The 19147-nt window shown below is 42.5% G+C and overlaps 1 protein-coding gene across 3 annotated transcripts in view; it reads right to left on the reverse strand.

Annotated features, from left to right (window-relative positions):
- The window catches only part of LOC134222442 (ovochymase-2-like), a 70217-nt gene that overhangs the window by 13138 nt on the left and 37932 nt on the right, over positions 1-19147 (reverse strand). For 2 of the 3 annotated variants that reach the window (XM_062701598.1, XM_062701593.1), the window contains exon 3: positions 66-193. In XM_062701598.1, coding sequence (XP_062557582.1) covers positions 66-193 — 128 coding nt within the window. Of the gene's footprint in view, positions 1-65; positions 194-17263; positions 18468-18543; positions 18722-19147 lie in introns of those variants that run through there. The other variant, XM_062701589.1, reaches the window with a different exon arrangement.

Raw genomic sequence — 19147 nt, forward strand, 5'->3', positions numbered from 1 at the left:
TAATATTTTCAAGGGCAAAATAGAATTGATAGATGTTTAACACGGAGTGGGTCCTCTGCACATACTGTTGGAGATTGGTTCGTTGTCGCGCAGAAAATTGTTCAAATTGTATGGTCCGAGTCCCGCCATTTCATACAAAGGCATGGTGAGGTCGTTGTCTACCAGACAGGCAGGAAGGGCATCCGGACCGATTCTGGAAATGAGAAAAATAATATCAGTTAACCTAATGGAATTCTATGATTTTATTAGAGGTTGTTAAAAAAAAACACCTCGCACAAATTAAGATATTAAATATTACCCTCACTAGATAACCTATTTCAAACTCGTTTTTAGTAGATTACAGTCGCCCCAGGCGTTGTGAAGTATAGGATAACCAAAATCATAAAATGTGTAATTAGAAACGCACTAATGGACGAACACTTGTCTCTTATGGGTGCTCTGCTATTAACACAAAGATAGAACAGACGATGACGACGATGGCGTACAAAAATTGCTTGTAGATAAACCTGAATGAGCTCAGTTTCAACAATTGGCATCATTTAAGGACGCTCCTGATGGAATCCAAACTTCAAAGTACTCGCGTTTTCAAGGGCACACCATTCGACAAGGAAGCAACGCACACCTGTCATTTTTATTATTTCAGCTGCGTCGCAGCATGCGTGAAATAATAAAAATGACAGTTGTGCGCGACTTCCGTATCGAGTTGTGTGCCCCTGAAAACGCGAGCATTTTGAAACCTGGATTCCGTGAGGAGTGACCTTAGGCATCATGTTGAAGTGCATGTATATGGTTTCATCACCAACATCGTTTTGACACCTTGTAGTACCGGTACTTTGGCTGCCAGGTCTAAGTAACCTAAATGTCAGTCACGCGATCAGGAACGATATTAGCAATCTTATGCTTTTGAAACAACTGCTGCAGTATAGGCATAGCTTCTCGTTTTCACATTATCTCTAGAATAACATTTAAAAAGGGCGTATCAGCCAAAATTTATTCCCTCTGATTCTGCGTCCACATATACAGCTATACTGCCGCTAACCGCAAGTCCCATATACAGATGTGCTCGACTTGTGGTTAGCGGCAGTATAGTATATATGTAGACTAAGAATCAGAAAGAATAAACTTTGGTTGTTACGCCATTTTCAAATGTTGGTCTAGATCTTACTGCATTGAAATGAAGTATTAAAGGCTCTCGTCGGCCTAGAAATAAGAATATTTGTAGCGAAAGAATTATTACATGTGTTATGAAACTCATATGTGAATATGTACCTTATGTGGAAGATATTGATTTGGAAAATGTATTGCAGGTAACCACTTCCCTTCGATGGGACTCGAACCCATGACTTTACAGTACGCTAGACTGGTGCTTTAACCAACTAAGCTACGAAGGACCTCCGTCGGCCTTCGCAACCTAGCGGCTACTGAACGAGCTCGAGATTCCCATATTGGACGCATAGTCGGCCGACGGAGGTCCTTCGTAACTTAGTTGGTTAAAGCACCAGTCTAGCGTACTATAGGGTCGAGTCGAGTCCCGTACTGTATGGGTTCGAGTCCCATCGAAGGGAAAGTGGTTACCTCCAATACATTTTCCAAATCAATATCTTCCACATAACGTACATATTCACATATGAGTTTCATAACATTGTAAATTAACGTCTAAGTCGGGTGGTTTAATCCCCGGAAATAGGCAATTAACTTTGATTGAACTATTATCTGTGGTTGAACCTAATAAAGACTCCTCTCTTAAGAAATTCCATGCGAAAGGTTGCTTTGTCTCTATAAACAACTGGGTCAGGTTGATACTACTGACTGGTGCTACTAGTGGAAATATAAACATACAAAATTTACAAGTTCATCAAACCTTGATTAGCATGTTTGGTGTTATTGGTGATTAGCACGTTAATCGCCAAAGCTATGTAACCGCCAAAAGAATGCATTTCAAGTCTTATAGGAAATTATTCTGAACGACTTTATTGTTAATACCTGGGAGTTAATACTGAGTCGAGCAAAGATAAATTAGTCCAAAAAGAAAATTTCGTCTAGGTATTGTTACCGTACTAAACGGTACCATCAAAATCTTGGTAAAAAATCGCTTTAGTTCTTGTTACGGCTCATTCAAATGCGGTGTGGGTGAAACAGTGCAGGTCGCTGAAGCAGTCGGGGCTACTGGTCAAAAACCGAGAACGCACATAAAGATGAGTGCGCGAGTAGAAGTCGGGTGGCAGTGGCAAGTGCTGAGTGGATGATATGGAATGTGCCTAAAAGACAGTTGGTGTCGGTTCGTAGGAAACGTCGGTTGAGTAAGCCCAAATACTCATGTGCGGTGAGCAACATCGATCCGTACCCTGCTGTGTTGGTGCTCGCGACTGTCCGTCCGATGATTAAGCCTACTCAGGCGTTAGGAAGAAGCCTGCCTATCTCCATCGGTAGTGACCAAACGTCCAGAAAGTGTACAAGTTCCGGAGGCAGACTCGACGATGCAACAATGTGATACGCCCCCCTGTGAGAGGCTGCTTGATAACCCTATCGTACATGCGTAATGCATAGTAATTATGCACTCCTCGATACATCGCATCAAAGCAGGCGTTGCTTTGAACGATAAAGAGTCGTCCTCTTTGGTGTTCGAACTGCCGGGCGACAGTGCGTGCTTAAAGGCTACCTTAAGGCAGCCTCACACCTCGGGAATTTGGTCCGCGGATTTTTTCCCCATGCATTTTTACATATGCGATGTTTTCGGGATTTGGGCACGGAAAATCAAAATCCCGGCCCCATTTAAAATGCACGGGGACCAAAATCCGGCGGAAAATTTTCCCGAGGTGTAAGGTGGCCTTTACACCTCGGGAAAATTTTCCGCCGGATTTTGGTCCCCGTGCATTTTAAATGGGGCCGGGATTTTGATTTTCCGTGCCCAAATCCCGAAAACATCGCATATGTAAAAACACATGGGGAAAAAATCCGTTGACCAAATTCCCGAGGTGTGAGGCTGCCTTAAGGTGATTATAGAATGAAGCCCGTGGTGAATTTCAAATTCACCACACGTTTATCTACATACATTTCCAAAAGCCCAAATCTGGCGTAATAGGTTTCGTACAGTGCCGAAACTCAAATTATGATTGTTCAGCATAACTAAGCAAACGATCTACCCTTAATTCAGCCCCGTACGCGTTATGGATCTTTCATCTCGTGCGCTTGAAAGAATTATTGGAAAAGCACGTGGTTTACAAAATGGCCGATTTCTGGCTTTATTCTATAATCACCTTAAAGGTAGCCTCACACCTCGGGAATTTGGTTCGCGGATTTTTTCCCCATGCATTTTTGCATATGCGATGTTTTCGGAATTTGGACACGGAAAATCAAAATCCCGGCCCCATTTAAAATACACGGGGCTCAAAATCCGCTGGAAAATTTTCCCGAGGTGTGAGGCAGCCTTAATACGGATTTCACAAATGGCGATCCTGCCAGGAGCCACCTTTTCTAGGTGGAATTTTTTTCTCCTTCCATTTAATTTAATATTGCTGTTACTGTCACCCATCACACATAAGTGCAGTTGCAGTTAAATTAGTTACTAGGCAAAGGAAAACTACAGGTAGGTTTACGTTTTCAAAAACTGATGCGCAATGATACGGAGCCACTGGTGCTGGTTTCTCACAGTTGGAGGAAACCCGAGCGAGCCAGGGCTACTGTTTTTGAATTGCACGGGGGAGTTTTCGGGAGCAAGATTGCTCACTGGTTCGATTCGGCAAAAAGGTACGGAGCCACTGGTGCTGGTTTCTCACAGTTGGAGAAAACCCGAGCGAGCTAGGGCTACTGTTTTTGATTTGCACGGGGGAGTTTTCCGGGGGCAAGATTGCTTACTGGCAGAGATGGCAGATGGCACTCCCCAGTGCGTATCAACAGCAAGAGATTTCGCGCACAGCACACATTTACTTTCAGTGAAAGAGAGAGAGTGCGCGCTGTTATATTTTTCCACTCAAACGATACGCACGATCACGGCTATTCCACACATCGAATGTGTGCGAAAGCAAAAGTGAGAAGGAGCCAAAAATTCACGCACAGCTGATAAAATAAAATAAGAGCACAGTTAAGCGCGCAGCGCTGAGTGCGCAGAGCAGCGTACGCAGATCACACTGCGCTTAGCTATGTTTGAGATGAAGAGTAGAGTTCGTTCATTGCAGAACACGAAAGATGTCTAATGAAGTCACTGCGATAATGAAATGTTATATGAATGGAAGCCAAATAAGCCACAAAACGGTGGATTTGGTACTACACGGTTAGAAGACTTTAACCATTAGGAATTGGTTACAAATTACGTAACGGGGAGAGGGGATAAGGGGAGAGATCACACCGAGCATTACGATTCATACAAATAATGAAACCACTTACACAAAAAGTGTTACGAAGGGTGTTAAAAAATTGCCAAATTTAGCCTTACGTAATTTGTGAACAAACCCTTAGAGGTTCAAGCTCATGTCGAAAGTAAAATAATATAAATTTGAATTGATAAAACCTTGTGGTGGATTGTGGTGGGCAAAGTTGGTACCCTCCGATTTTGTGCATTTTACTTAAATTTGGCTTTTTTTACTGTGAAGACAGATTCAAATGAAATGAACCCAAAATTGAGTTGATTTGCGGTTCCCAAAAGAATTAAGTAAATAGGGTGCAGAAAGCGTTGCGTGAAATTTTGATTTTTTTATACTTTATCATTGTGTTTTGCCTTTCTCGTACAACAAAGTTGTACCTGAAAGGCTATCATTTCACTGCCAAAACGTACTTTTTATAGAGCGCTTGTAGACCTATAGTGTTATATACCAATCGATTCAGCTCGACAAACTGAGCAAATGTTTGTCTGTCCGTGTGTGTGTGCACATTGAAACATTAGACAATTTTTCTAGTACTAAACCTTAAGGCTACTTTACACCTCGGGAAAATTTTCCGCCGGATTTTGGTCCCCGTGCATTTTAAATGGGGCCGGGATTTTGATTTTCCGTGCTCAAATCCCGAAAACATCGCATATGCAAAATGCAAGGGGAAAAAATCCGCGGACCAAATTCCCGAGGTGTAAGGTGGCCTTTGATCGATTTTGCTACAACAAGTTGCATTCGATGGGGAATGTTTTCTTCTTATTCGCTATTGAATTTCATAATGATGGCACTTCTCACTTCTTTCTTGTCGGAATTATTTTCAGTGTATTTTCATCTGAAACTAAACCAATAAAAGCCATCGTTATAGAACCCCAAGCAAATCTATTTTTATGATACTTTGTCTAACTTAGTCACTAAATATAGTTTGTTTTTAAATTAAGAGTAACTTTAAAAAGGGGTTTATATCTTCAAAAAATATTAGATTCACTTCCAGACACATTTAAAGTCGGCTCTGGACAGTCAATATTCAGTTGAATATTAGTCATTGAATATTTATGCACATTTTACAAATTGATAAATTATCTGAAATCTAAACACGTTTTAAATGAGTGAAGTGAATTATCACACAGGACTCAATCCGATTTTTATCTTCGAGGCACTTTCAACGGTAAACATCAACATAAACTATGCTAATAAATTTTTTTTCTGCACATAGTAATCACACTCAGTGACAGTCGAATGAATGAGTTGGTGGAGTAGTCGTCTGACTATGTCATTCTATGTTTTGAATATTCATGCGATGTTTGTCAAAATTCGGACCGAAGCTGCTTCATGAAGAGGACTATTTTAGGCTCTGCTGGATATGGCGCATTTGTACATAATTGATACGCCTTACAAATCTAACCATAATGTATTGATTGAAAAGTATGTTGAATTACCCCTTGCTATAGTATTTATTATTATGAAATAACGTATTCTTGATTTTGACTATGAATACGATCTTTCATAATAATAAAAGGTATTGTAGCAAGGGCCCTCCTTAGCCGTGCGGTAAGACGCGCGGCTACAAAGCAAGACCATGCTGAGGGTGGCTGGGTTCGATTCCCGGTGCCGGTCTAGGCAATTTTCAAATTGGAAATTGTCTCGACTTCCCTGGGCATGAAAGTATCATCGTGCTAGCCTCATGATATACAAATGCAAAAATGGTAACCTGGCTTAGAAACCTCGCAGTTAATAACTTGTAACCCGCCATTTTAGGGTTATAATTAAAACCGCTTGGTTCTTGGGCCAATTTAGTTCAGACCCCAGAAAAAGAATTGTAAATATATGTTTATGTGTTTGTTTACTAATTTGTTATTAAATGTCTATGTATGAAATAAATTTCTATGGTCCATATTTATATGTTTGATTGATGTTTATTCTGTACATAGTAGTTATAGGGTGTATGCAAACAATTATTATAGAAAAAGATGACGCTTGTGTCCAATTTTGTTATATTAGTGTTAATTGTTTGTCTACTTCCTGGTTGGTGTTGAGAAAAATATGTATTCGCATTATTTATCAAATTATTTATTTACATACTTTATTTAAAGATTTATTTACACTAGATTAATTAAATTATTTATTTACACTATTTACAATTGAATATTTTCTTCTATATTTATGAAATTATACAAAAAAAACAAGGAAAACAAGCACTTAAGGTCTAATTTTGTAAAGGTTTTGCATGCAATCTAGTCCACTAAATTTATTTAAATTCAAATTTAAAATAAAAACAAAACACCAACCAAAACCCCTCCAACAGTACTAAAAATATCGCAACGAGAAACGCAGCAAAAGATACAGGAAGAATGAAGTTGATGGCGATGGGCATGACTATGGCAGCTAGAGTAGGATATAAAAGGCCCGGGAGCAATAGACCCGGCCTCTTAGTTTTTGCATCTTGTCCAGAGGAGTGATGGTAAAATTGGTAACACCCGCGAATCGATCCGATCATAGTGATTCGTAGTTCCGAGTTCGTAGTTAAATTATTACGACAAAAAAGCTAAAAATCGAGTGCTGAAGTGATTATAAACGTTAACAGCCACATTTAATTAAAATCACAAAGTGCTAGATTGGGGATAGACCTCTGCCGCGCTGCACCACGAACGGTCAGATAAAACGGACACCAAAAGTGATTTTTATAGAAGTACGAATATTTCTGATCGAGTTAAAGCCGGCTAGGTCATTTTAACGTCCCGTATTAAGACAAAACCGAGCAAGTGTGGTGCAAACAATAGACCCGGGAAGTGAAGTAGAATGGTCCGAGCTGACCGTTGAAATTGTGTGCCTGTTTGGACATACCAAAATTGTGGTTTGAAATTAAACTGTTACGGTCAGCCTTGGTGTCCCTTGCTCGTGTTGGACTATAGTGAGAAGTGCGCGCGCGATACGGTACCACTCCCTGGACATTACGGAACGTTGGCCATTCGCTATATTTCGGCCCTTGTGTTACCAGTGGTTCCCTAGCCAAAAAAGTTGGAATGAAGAAAAGTGATTTTTGCTGATGAAGACAAGCCCCACGTGCCCCAAGGCACGGTATAGTGGAGACAAGATCCGAAACCCGCATGCTGTTAAGAGTGCCCCTTGCACTGCCGCCGTCGCTGATGATCAACCCTGTTTGCTGAATGTCGACCACCATGTGCTCACCGATCGGCCGCAACGAGTTATTGTACAGAGAAAGAGATTGGTAGAAATTAAAACGCAAGTATACATGTATACATTATAATTCAACGCTCTAGTTACACGCTAAAATAAATTTCTTCAAAATTTGCTCCCGTGAAACACCCAAAGTTTAAATATGTTTTCCACAATAAAATATGAAATTGTTCTCTTCGTCTGAACTAAGTTGACTAGTGTTAAGATTTAAAATATTACATTCCATTTGCTTGTTTTCTGTAAAAAAATTGTATTTCATCTGCCCAAAAGCCACGAGGGAAGCTAGTCTACCGAAGTTAATCAATCTCTTTCAGGAACACGACAATACATAAACGACCCGAACAAATCCAACTATCACAAAAGAGGCGGTTGTAGTGCCCACCCCAAGTGGACACCGTGGCTAGACCAGTGTCCAGGGGATTAGCCAAGGGTCCATCTGACCCTCGTAGATTCAAGAAAGTTTCAAACTGTGGAAGTGCTTAATGAACACTAAGCTGCGAGGCGGCTCTGTCCCAGTGTGGGGATGTAATGCCAATAAGAAGAAGAAGAAGCAAGGCGTTATTGCTTGCTATTACTAGTGAACACAACAAGTGAAAATGTTCTGTCTCATTCAGTTTACTGGTAGACATAGTTTCTGTTTCATTGAATTATCTCTAGTCACAATCAAGATTTTTTTATGTACAGGTTATCCGACTTCGTCAGTAGATGGGACATAAAACATAAATTTTCAGTGCAAAACGTAAATAAATGAGCATGATTCCATACAAAAATCCAAGATGGCTGAGTTGGGGATATTGACAAGTCGGATAACCTGTACATAAAAAAATCTTGGTCGCAATATCGCTTATCATAGGTTTTTTCATGCAACGCCGTCGTAGCCGCATATGTTTACATGCTTGCAAAAAACGAATATGTGTATCTTTCACTCTGTTAGCTGGTGAATTCATGTTCTGGTATGTGTCAACCATCAGCGCTTCAAAACATAGGCCAGGGGATACAAACATTTGAAGGACGCGTCAGTTTTAAAATTGGTTTAAGGTGACACGGGAAGCACAAACCATCATCAAATCGTCATCATTTCATCATTGAATGCTTAATTTTTTTTTTCTACAACAAATATGATTTTGAAAAAGTATCACCGACGCGTGCTTACTCGCAATCTACATGCTGATACATATTTACTGTTACATCAAACAACTGAAAACCGAAATACGCCGCTCCAAACTTGCGAGGTGATAATGCTAGAAAGAGACGAAAGATAGGAAAAATAACACGGTGTTTAATGCCTCCCCGAGTCACCTTAAGAAGTGGTTAGCGCAAAGCACTGGTTAAAAATGGCGTTGAATAAAACACTTTGATTAATATTTCCTTAAACCCAATAACGCGAGACAGTATCGCTAATTGTGTCCGATTTATAGAAGAGAGATTTGGAGTTGTTCTAAATAACAAAAATAATTTAATGTTGCGGAAATCATTGTGTAGATTGAAAAGTAAATTCCATAAGTTTTATGCCGCATGCTGTCACCGTGACTTCAAAAAGTTTCAGTTGCATCACAAAGGCTGGTTATCCGTTGATTTGAAAATTTCGTTGGAAATCCCGGTGGTGAGTAAGGTCCCTGAAGAAAACCCTGATGACGAAAAACCATGGGGAAGCAAGGTAGGTCGTCGAAAACTATGCTATGAAGATCAATCATTTAGATAAGCGGTTCTCAACCTAGGATACATGTACCCCTGGGGGTACTTTCGCTCGCCTCAGGGGGTACCTCGGACAATAATGCGTAATGGCGGATGTATTACAATATCAATAACCACTTATCGATAATTGTAAAAATTTTTATTCCAAAACTTTATATTGCACATAATATGCATGGTGATCAGTGAATCAGCACCTATTAAATCTTGCCACTACAAACAGCACAGTGTATTAAATGCTGTGGGACAAAACGTAAAGTGATTAAAATCTAGAACCTAGATTGCTCGGAGGCCTTTATTTGAGAGGCATGACGGCTTTTTCCGAAAAGCTAAATAGCTCCGTTGCAAGAGGGTTGGAAGTCTCCTTTCAAGAGGCTCGGAAGCCTCCTTTCAAGAGGCTCGGAAGCCTCCTTTCAATAGGCTCGGAAGCCTCCTTTCAAGAGGCTCGGAAGCCTCCTTTCAAGAGGCTCGGAAGCCTCCTTTCAAGAGGCTCGGAAGCCTCCTTTCAAGAGGCTCAGAAGCCTCCTTTCAAGAGACTCTGAAGCCTCCTCTCAAGATGCTCGGAGGCCTCCTTTCAAGAGGCTCAGGCCTCCTTTCAAGAGGCTCAGGAAGCCTCCTTTCAAGAGGCTCAGAAGCCTCCTTTCAAGAGGCTCAGGAAGCCTCCTTTCAAGAGGCTCAGAAGCCTCCTTTCAAGAGGCTCAGAAGCCTCCTTTCAAGAGGCTCAGAGCCTCCTTCAAGAGGCTCAGAAGCCTCCTTTCAAGAGGCTCAGAAGCCTCCTTTCAAGAGGCTCAGAAGCCTCCTTCAAGAGGCTCCGGAAGCCTCCTTTCAAGAGGCTCAGGCCTCCTTCAAGAGGCTCAGAAGCCTCCTTCAAGAGGCTCAAGCCTCCTTTCAAGAGGCTCAGAAGCCTCCTTTCAAGAGGCTCAGGCCTCCTTTCAAGAGGCTCAGAAGCCTCCTTTCAAGAGGCTCAGGAAGCCTCCTTTCAAGAGGCTCAGGCCTCCTTTCAAGAGGCTCAGGCCTCCTTTCAAGAGGCTCAGAGCCTCCTTCAAGAGGCTCAGAAGCCTCCTTTCAAGAGGCTCAGAAGCCTCCTTTCAAGAGGCTCAGAAGCCTCCTTTCAAGAGGCTCAGGCCTCCTTTCAAGAGGCTCAGAAGCCTCCTTTCAAGAGGCTCAGAAGCCTCCTTCAAGAGGCTCAGAGCCTCCTTTCAAGAGGCTCAGAAGCCTCCTTTCAAGAGGCTCAGAAGCCTCCTTCAAGAGGCTCAAGCCTCCTTTCAAGAGGCTCAGAAGCCTCCTTTCAAGAGGCCTCAAGCCTCCTTTCAAGAGGCTCAAGCCTCCTTTCAAGAGGCTCAGCCTCCTTTCAAGAGGCTCAGAAGCCTCCTTCAAGAGGCTCAGAAGCCTCCTTTCAAGAGGCTCAGGCCTCCTTTCAAGAGGCCTCAGAAGCCTCCTTTCAAGAGGCTCAGAAGCCTCCTTTCAAGAGGCTCAGAAGCCTCCTTTCAAGAGGCTCAGAAGCCTCCTTTCAAGAGGCTCAGAAGCCTCCTTTCAAGAGGCCTCAAGTCTCCTTTCAAGAGGCTCAGAAGCCTCCTTCAAGAGGCTCAGGCCTCCTTTCAAGAGGCTCAGAAGCCTCCTTTCAAGAGGCTCAGAAGCCTCCTTTCAAGAGGCCTCAGAGCCTCCTTTCAAGAGGCTCAGAAGCCTCCTTTCAAGAGGCCTCAGAAGCCTCCTTCAAGAGGCCTCAGACGCCTCCTTTCAAGAGGCTCGGAAGCCTCCTTTCAAGAGGCTCAGAAGCCTCCTTTCAAGAGGCTCGGAAGCCTCCTTTCAAGAGGCTCGGAAGCCTCCTTTCAAGAGGCTCGGAAGCCTCCTTTCAAGAGGCTCGGAAGCCTCCTTTCAAGAGGCTCGGAAGCCTCCTTTCAAGAGGCTCGGAAGCCCGGAAGCTCGAAAGCCTCCTTTCAAGAGGATCGAAAACCTGCTTTCAACAGACTTGGCAAAATCCTCCAAGAGACTGCAAAATGCTCTGCTGTTGCCTCTTTTCAAAAGGCTCGGAAGCAAAGTTTCAAGGCACACGGAGGCTATTTTCAAAAGGCTCGGAAGCTCCAAAAAGTCCTCTGAGTATGTATTTATAAACTTTATTTGTTTTGGAAAACTTCACGGAACAACAAAAATTTCACAACTTTTTGGAGTGCCATATATCGCGTTAATATTTCGGTCCTTTTTTCATATTTATACGTTATGCTTTTTTTGCTTTACAGCAAAAAAATAGGGGGTACCTCAATGAATGTAAAAGCTCGAAGAGGTACCTCTCAACAAAAAAGGTTGAGAACCGCTGATTTAGATCAAAACGGAGAACGATAAGCAAAGCAGCAGAATGTTTCGAGAATAACACGAAATTGGCTTTGGATATCGAAAAGTATGTTGCTGCTAGAAATGGTGATAAGAAGGTGGTTGAAGAATTGAAATCCAGGGACCTTAATTCTCATTCTGATATAGTTGGTCCAAAAATGATGAGTTCAGAAGCGGCCTTGGCACTTCTTTTGGACTGTGAGTTGACGAAAGAACAGTACACGAGAATCAGGAATGCAGCTCTGTTGCATGGTCATTCTTTTCTACCAGTGCGAGATTGTAAAAAACAATGCAGACCGGATAACATTCAGGTAAATGAGGTTGAAGCTAGTGTGCCCTTGTAGGATTTGATGAATCACACTGTCACTAGAGTTATTCGAAGTCAACAGGAGTATATTGGCAATCATGTAAACATGTTTGAGTCTCCAGCAGAGGTGAACGCCAAGATGATTGTCATTTGGGGATTCGATGGCAGCTCTGATCAAGCTCGATTTCAGCAAGGCTACACTTCAACTGATGATCATCATGAATCGTCACTGTTCATAACTTCGACGGTTCCTCTGCGATTGACTGCGGAGAATGATACCGTTCTCTTGGTTAACCCAACGCCGCAATCAGTAAGATTTTGCAGGCCAAAATCTATAAAATTTGAAAAAGAGTCGAAAGAAATGAGTCGAAAAACCAAAAGCGAAATGGAACATGAACTAACAACCATGCAACCAATTCATTACAAATTTGGAGAAAAAATTCTAATCGTTGACTCTGAGTTTTACTTGACGATGTTGGATGGAAAAGCATCGCTTCACATCCAGTATTGTATGCTACATATGTGGATGCCCGCCTTCAAAAATGAACGATTTGAATGCAGTCCGAAATTACCATGCGAATCCAGAAATGCTGAATCAAGGATGTAGTGTACTTCACTTGTAGATACGTTTCCTTGAAGTCCTCACTCACATTTCTTGCAAACTGCCCATCAAATCTAATCAAGCTAGAGGAGACAAGAACAAAACTATTGTAGCAAATCGTAAGAAAGAAATACAACAACGTTTTCTGAAGGAGCTGCATTTGCGGCTGGACTATCCTCGTCCATCTGGAGGCACCAGCACAACAGGTATTTATCGTGATTGAAGGAGTTGGATTTTAATTTCTTATTTTACGTTTTTACCAGGAAATGTTGCTCGACGTGCATCCGAAGATCCTGTTCGTTTGGCCGAAATACTGGAAATCGATCTGCAACTAACGACAAACATGCATTTTCCATTTCATTTATTTAGTTAACATCTAAACAGATAACACTGAATCAACAATTTGGCGCCACAATGCACGGTTCGAGGCCGCATCTCTCCATCCTCGGATACGCCCCACGCTCGCCAAGTCGTTTTGCACCTGGTCTGCCCATCTCGCTCGCTGCGCTCCACGCCGTCTCGTACCTGCCGGATCGGAAGCGAACACCATCTTTGCAGGGTTGCTGTCCGGCATTCTTGCAACATGTTCTGCCCATCGTACCCTTCCGGCTTTAGCTACCTTCTGGATACTGGGTTCGCCGTAGAGTTGGGCGAGCTCATGGTTCATTCTTCGCTGCCACACACCGTCTTCTTGCACACCGCCAAAGATGGTCCTAAGCACCCGTCTCTTGAATACTCCGAGTGCTTGCAAGTCCTCCTCGAGCATTGTCCATGTTTCATGTCCGTAGAGGACAACCGGTCTTATAAGCGTCTTGTACATGACACATTTGGTGCGGTGGCGAATCTTTTTCGACCGCAGTTTCTTCTGGAGCCCGTAGTAGGTCCGACTTCCACAGATGATGCGCCTTCGTATTTCACGACTAACGTTGTTGTCAGCCGTTAGCAAGGATCCGAGGTAGACGAATTCCTCGACCACCTCGAAGGTATCCCCGTCTATCGTAACACTGCTTCCCAGGCGGGCCCTGTCGCGCTCGGTTCCGCCCACAAGCATGTACTTTGTCTTTGACGCATTCACCACCAGTCCAACTTTTGTTGCTTCACGTTTCAGGCGGGTGTACAGTTCTGCCACCTTTGCAAATGTTCGGCCGACAATGTCCATGTCATCCGCGAAGCAAATAAATTGACTGGATCTGTTGAAAATCGTACCCCGGCTGTTACACCCGGCTCTCCGCATGACACCTTCTAGCACAATGTTGAACATCAGGCACGAAAGTCCATCACCTTGTCTTAGTCCCTGGCGCGATTCGAACGAACTGGAGTGTTCGCCCGAAATCTTCACACAGTTTTGCACACCATCCACCGTTGCTTTGATTAGTCTGGTAAGCTTCCCAGGGAAGCTGTTCTCGTCCATAATTTTCCATAGCTCTACGCGGTCTATACTGTCGTATGTCGCCTTGAAATCAACGAACAGATGGTGCGTTGGGACCTGGTATTCACGGCATTTTTGAAGGATTTGCCGTACAGTAAAAATCTGGTCCGTTGTCGAGCGGCCGTCAACGAAGCCGGCTTGATAACTTCCCACGAACTCGTTCACTAATGGTGACAGACGACGGAAGATAATCTGGGATATCACTTTGTAGGCGGCATTAAGGATGGTGATCGCTCGAAAGCTCTCACACTCCAGTTTGTCGCCTTTCTTGTAGATGGGGCATATAACCCCTTCCTTCCACTCCTCCGGTAGCTGTTCGGTTTCCCAGATTCCGACTATCAGTTTGTGCAGGCAAGTGGCCAGCTTTTCCGGGCCCATCTTGATGAGCTCAGCTCCGATACCATCCTTACCAGCTGCTTTATTGGTCTTTAGCTGTTGAATGGCATCCTTAACTTCCCTCCCTCCTATCCTTCCCTGTTAGAATCTGCGTGTATCTTGAGAACGGCACAGCTGTTCCATCTCCTCGCACTCCGCTTCTTCCAGGCGGCGTTTCTTCTCCTGAAAAAGGCGGGTCTGCTGTCTCCGCTTCCGTCTATAACGTTCCACGTTCTGCCGGGTACCTTGCTGCAGCGCGACCGCCCGCGCTGCGTTCTTCTCCTCCAGAATCTGTCTGCACTCTTCGTCGAACCAATCGTTCCGTCGACTTCGACCCATATACCCGACGTTGTTCTCCGCTGCGTCGTTAATGGCTGCTTTGACTGTATTCCAGCAGTCCTCAAGAGGGGCCCCATCGAGCTCACCCTCTTCCGGCAACGCTGCCTCGAGATGCTGCGCGTATGCAGTGGCGACATCAGGTTGCTTCAGTCGCTCTAGCTCAACGGAGGGTCCGCAAGTCATCTTCCACCTGATCGATCCACCTTGCCCGCTGCGCACCTCGTCTTCTTGTGCCCGTCGGATCGTTGTCGAGAACCATTTTCACCATGAAATTGTTTCATGCATGTAATAAGTATTATATTTAGGAGCTGCTGCCAGTATTTCAAACCATGGCACGAATTTAGGTCAAACCATGAACGGTGTAGTTCAAACCATGGTATGAACCAAAGTAATGTAATTATTAGGTTTTTTCAATAAAACTAATCTTAAATATGTGAACCTAGGATGTTTTTAGAAAGATAATGAACTATGCTTCCATATAAACTAGAGCTCGCAGTTGTAACCTGTCTTTATAATGAAATAAATGAACTTTGTTCTGACGGCTCATCTCATGCCTGCCATTTGGTTCAAACCATGATTGGATACCCTACGTTTCTATATGAATACTACGAGTGCTTGAAAAAATAAAGTTCTGCTACGAGTTACACACGCTATTTTTTGCAATGGCGAAAAATGAATTTTAACATGATAAATCTGTACCACATGGTCATTCTTGCCAAAAAATTAATTTACTGCAGAAGGCAAACAGATTCCATGTTATCGTACCACATTGCATGCTCGACAAACCATGAAGCGATAGATAAACCTGCCTTTGAAGAATTTTGATGTCTTGTCCATCTAACTATTTCATTTATTACGTGACACAAAAGATACACTATTTTGAGCACTCACCCAAGCTAATTGAACAAAATGTGGTCATGCAACTACTGTTCTAATGTTGGTTTTCCATTATAGCACACAAATGAGTGGTAAAATGGATTTTATGCAACCCATTTGAGTTCCATAATATTCATTAAAGCACCCATTTCAATGATATGGAAATGTAGGCCGTTTTATAACTCATGCAAGAACTGTAAAATCAAGTATTAAGAGTAATTATATTGCAAAAAAATAATTTCAATTAGCTGTCTGGTCTCAAGTTGCCTAAACGATTTAAACGATCATTTAAATAGTTAGAATATTCCATCTGAAACGTGTAACAAGGGGGATACTCGATACTCGATGGGCTACAGCTCTTCGATGAACCTACGCCGAATGGAGTATCCTTCTCCACTGAACTCGATCCTGAGCCAATCGCTTCCAGTCGCCCTGAACATTGAGCGCCCTCAATGTTACAAGGGGGACTAAACGATAAAAACCCTAACCATCCCCTAAGTGGCGATTATGTCTCTCTCATGTATTATAACAAACTATTCGGCAATTTCGGTAATTTCGATCGAGAGTTATTTCAAAAAAAGGTTTAGGTTTTTTTCATGTTCAACGCCGGATTTGTTAGTTATTATTATATTTATTGAACGGCTACTCAATCTGAAAAGTTTCACAACGAGTTTTTTGTTTACCCGACATTATTATTTAAACATTGCTGCTGCTACTCAAAAAAAAAAACATAATTTAAAAGGAAAAATATTTTAAGCTCTTTTTAGTGGAATGTATTCAACCGTCTAAGACGAGTTAAGTAACCTCCATTTAATTCCACCAATTATTATTGAGTCGAGTCAAGTACTAGACACTGAAGACGACCTTACTGTTGAGGTCGAAATACGTATCTGTCAAGGTACAATTAAGTGGTGGAATTAAATGGGATTATACAAACTCGTCTCATGACAAGTGATTAATTTATTTGCTTTGTTAAAAAATTAAAATGTGCGAATGTATGCACATTAACAAAACAACCAGTGTTTATTCCTCGTGGAATTCTTACTTACCAATTATATATACGAATAAAAAATCTTTTTGCTGGAAATACATTACTGATAAATCAGCTACTTGATATTCCTTATTGCTGAAGGTTCAGCAAACAAACAGTCATTTATTTAGATTCAACTTTGTTGGTTGATCAATATTTTTTTTGCTGAAAAAATTGCTAGATTAACAGCATAAACAAAATCAGCAAGATTTTGTTAGATTTCAGCAATAAAAAAAAGTGTGAGGTTTTTTTTTTAAATTAAGCGAAAGTTGTTGAACGAAATATAGTGCCAAAGAAAATGAATGCCGCATTCATTCAGAATTCAGAATTCATTCAGAATGCGCGTTGTGAACAGCACATGCAAAATTTCCATACGAATCAGATATTTTTTTTGCAATATTGTCGGTTTTAGCCGTGATATTCACATGATAAAATAACCTAAGAACCTAAATATCTATCGGAGGTTATAACTAACAGAACTAACACGATGATACTTTTATGCCCAAGGAAGTCGAGACAATTTCCAAGCCGACGAAAATTACCTAGACGGCACCGGGAATCGAACCCAGCCAATCTCAGCATAGTCTTTATAGCCGCGCATCTTACCGCTTCAGAATGTTACTGTTAAATCATGGAACATTTGTCTTCAAATTAGACACAGTGAACGGTACGACAGTCTCGAAGAATTCAGTCATACAGTCAAGAACCAATCAAATTATGTACTCACTTGACATCCGTGGCCAGTTTAACCAGTGCTATATCGTTCTCCAGGTATCCCTGTTGATAATTGGGATGTTTTATGAACTTCTCTATCCGAATGATTTGCGCCTTCGGATGATCGTTGTGAAAATCCAAGTCCCCAACCTTAACATGAGTCGGTGATGAATTGAACAGAAATTTGTCACAGTGTGCCACCGTAAGCACGTAATCCTCATTTATCAACACACCACCACAATTCCACAGAATCTTGTTTCCACGCGTATACCCCAGATAGACACGATGCTTCACCATTATTTCAATATCCATGTAGCTCTTCTCAGGTTCAATAAACTCGTGATCACCAACGCGACTCGCCACCATCGACAAGTCAGCCTCTCTGTACTGAATGTACCGAGCAGCACATGTTTCCGCTGCGAAAGATTCTCCAGTTTCCGTTTCAATCCACGATATGTAGGACGAGACCCGGGTGTACACGGAAGGCGCTATGGTGCCGCAGAATACTCCAAACGAGGTGATTCCCACAACGTAAGGTGTTGTTCGATGGTTGGACATGAGCTTGATCTGAAGTGGCCCGCCGGAATCGCCCAGACAAGTATCCATTTTACTGTCGCGAGCGCAGATCTGTTCATCCACTATTCCTAAACGAAGCTTCCGAATGTTGGAGTTGTGAAAGTTTCGACACTCCGCGTTCGAGATTGGAGACAGTTGTACTTTAAGTAAGACCGGAGTTTTATTGCCCGCGTAGGATGTTTGCCCGAATCCAACGGCTTCAAGGCGTGGAAAATCGACTTCCGGTTGATTCCAGAGACAAGCCGGCGTCACAACATCATTGATGGTAACCGATCCCACCAAAGTGATAATAGCAATGTCGAAGTAATAGGATGAGAATTTATGTTCCGGATGCCGCTGGAAGTTTTCGATTTCGTACTGCTGTGCAAACTTATTTTTGGGATCATCGAGAGTGAGATTGATGTGGATCACGCCCAAACGGACAACGTCCGGTGCAACTCCATCACGGCTGGCACAGTGGGCACCGGTGAGCACGTGTCGAGCGGTGATCAACGAACCTCCACAGCCGAAATCAATGGCGCCATCCTGCCCTGTCCAACCGATGGTAGCCATGTGAGCAAACTCTCCCAACCGCACGGGAACCCCAAAGATCGGGTAGATCAAATAGTAGTCACCATATTTGTGGTACCGGAGATGGCAATCTGAGAATGGATTAGAATACTTACTTACATGCCAGAAGGGTAATTAAAAACGACAATCAAAAATAATAATGCGTACCATTCAAACTCTGGCGCACGTTGGGCAGCAACGCCTCATTCACGTCGGTGGCAAACACATTCTCTGCTGGCTGCAATCGACAGAGCGCGCGATCGGTTACCAGGCCGCAAATGATCAGCACAATAATAGGACTTCCACCGCAGTAAACTTTACAGGACGGCATCGTAAGTAGAACTGCTTGTTGTCAGATAAATTCCTTCAGATTCTATCCAGCTACTATCAATATTAGCACATTTGAGAGCGCAAAAGAACAGACAAGAGAACTAGTTTTGCAGGAATCAAACCAATCTTCAACCAATCGCTGTATTTGGTATACGCCGCCTCTGTTCCTTGTCGCAGAGCCGATAGTAGGGTGATTCAAAAAATATAATTGTGAAAATGTTGCTAATAATGACCATTTGATCACCATATCAACACGAATATCGAATAATGCAGATGGTCATTTAATATAAAGATGTAGCATAATCAGGGAATCAATTTTTTTGGAATGCGCTTGCGAAACAAGCGACAAAAGAGAACCAACGACAAAGCTTTGTTTTTGTCGGAGATAATAATGACAAAGATCCGAAAAATTTTGTCAGCAACAAAAAAGAAGACAATCTTG

The sequence above is a fragment of the Armigeres subalbatus genome, chromosome 1, assembly GCF_024139115.2.
Source record: "Armigeres subalbatus isolate Guangzhou_Male chromosome 1, GZ_Asu_2, whole genome shotgun sequence".
Taxonomy (NCBI): Eukaryota; Metazoa; Arthropoda; class Insecta; order Diptera; family Culicidae; genus Armigeres; species Armigeres subalbatus.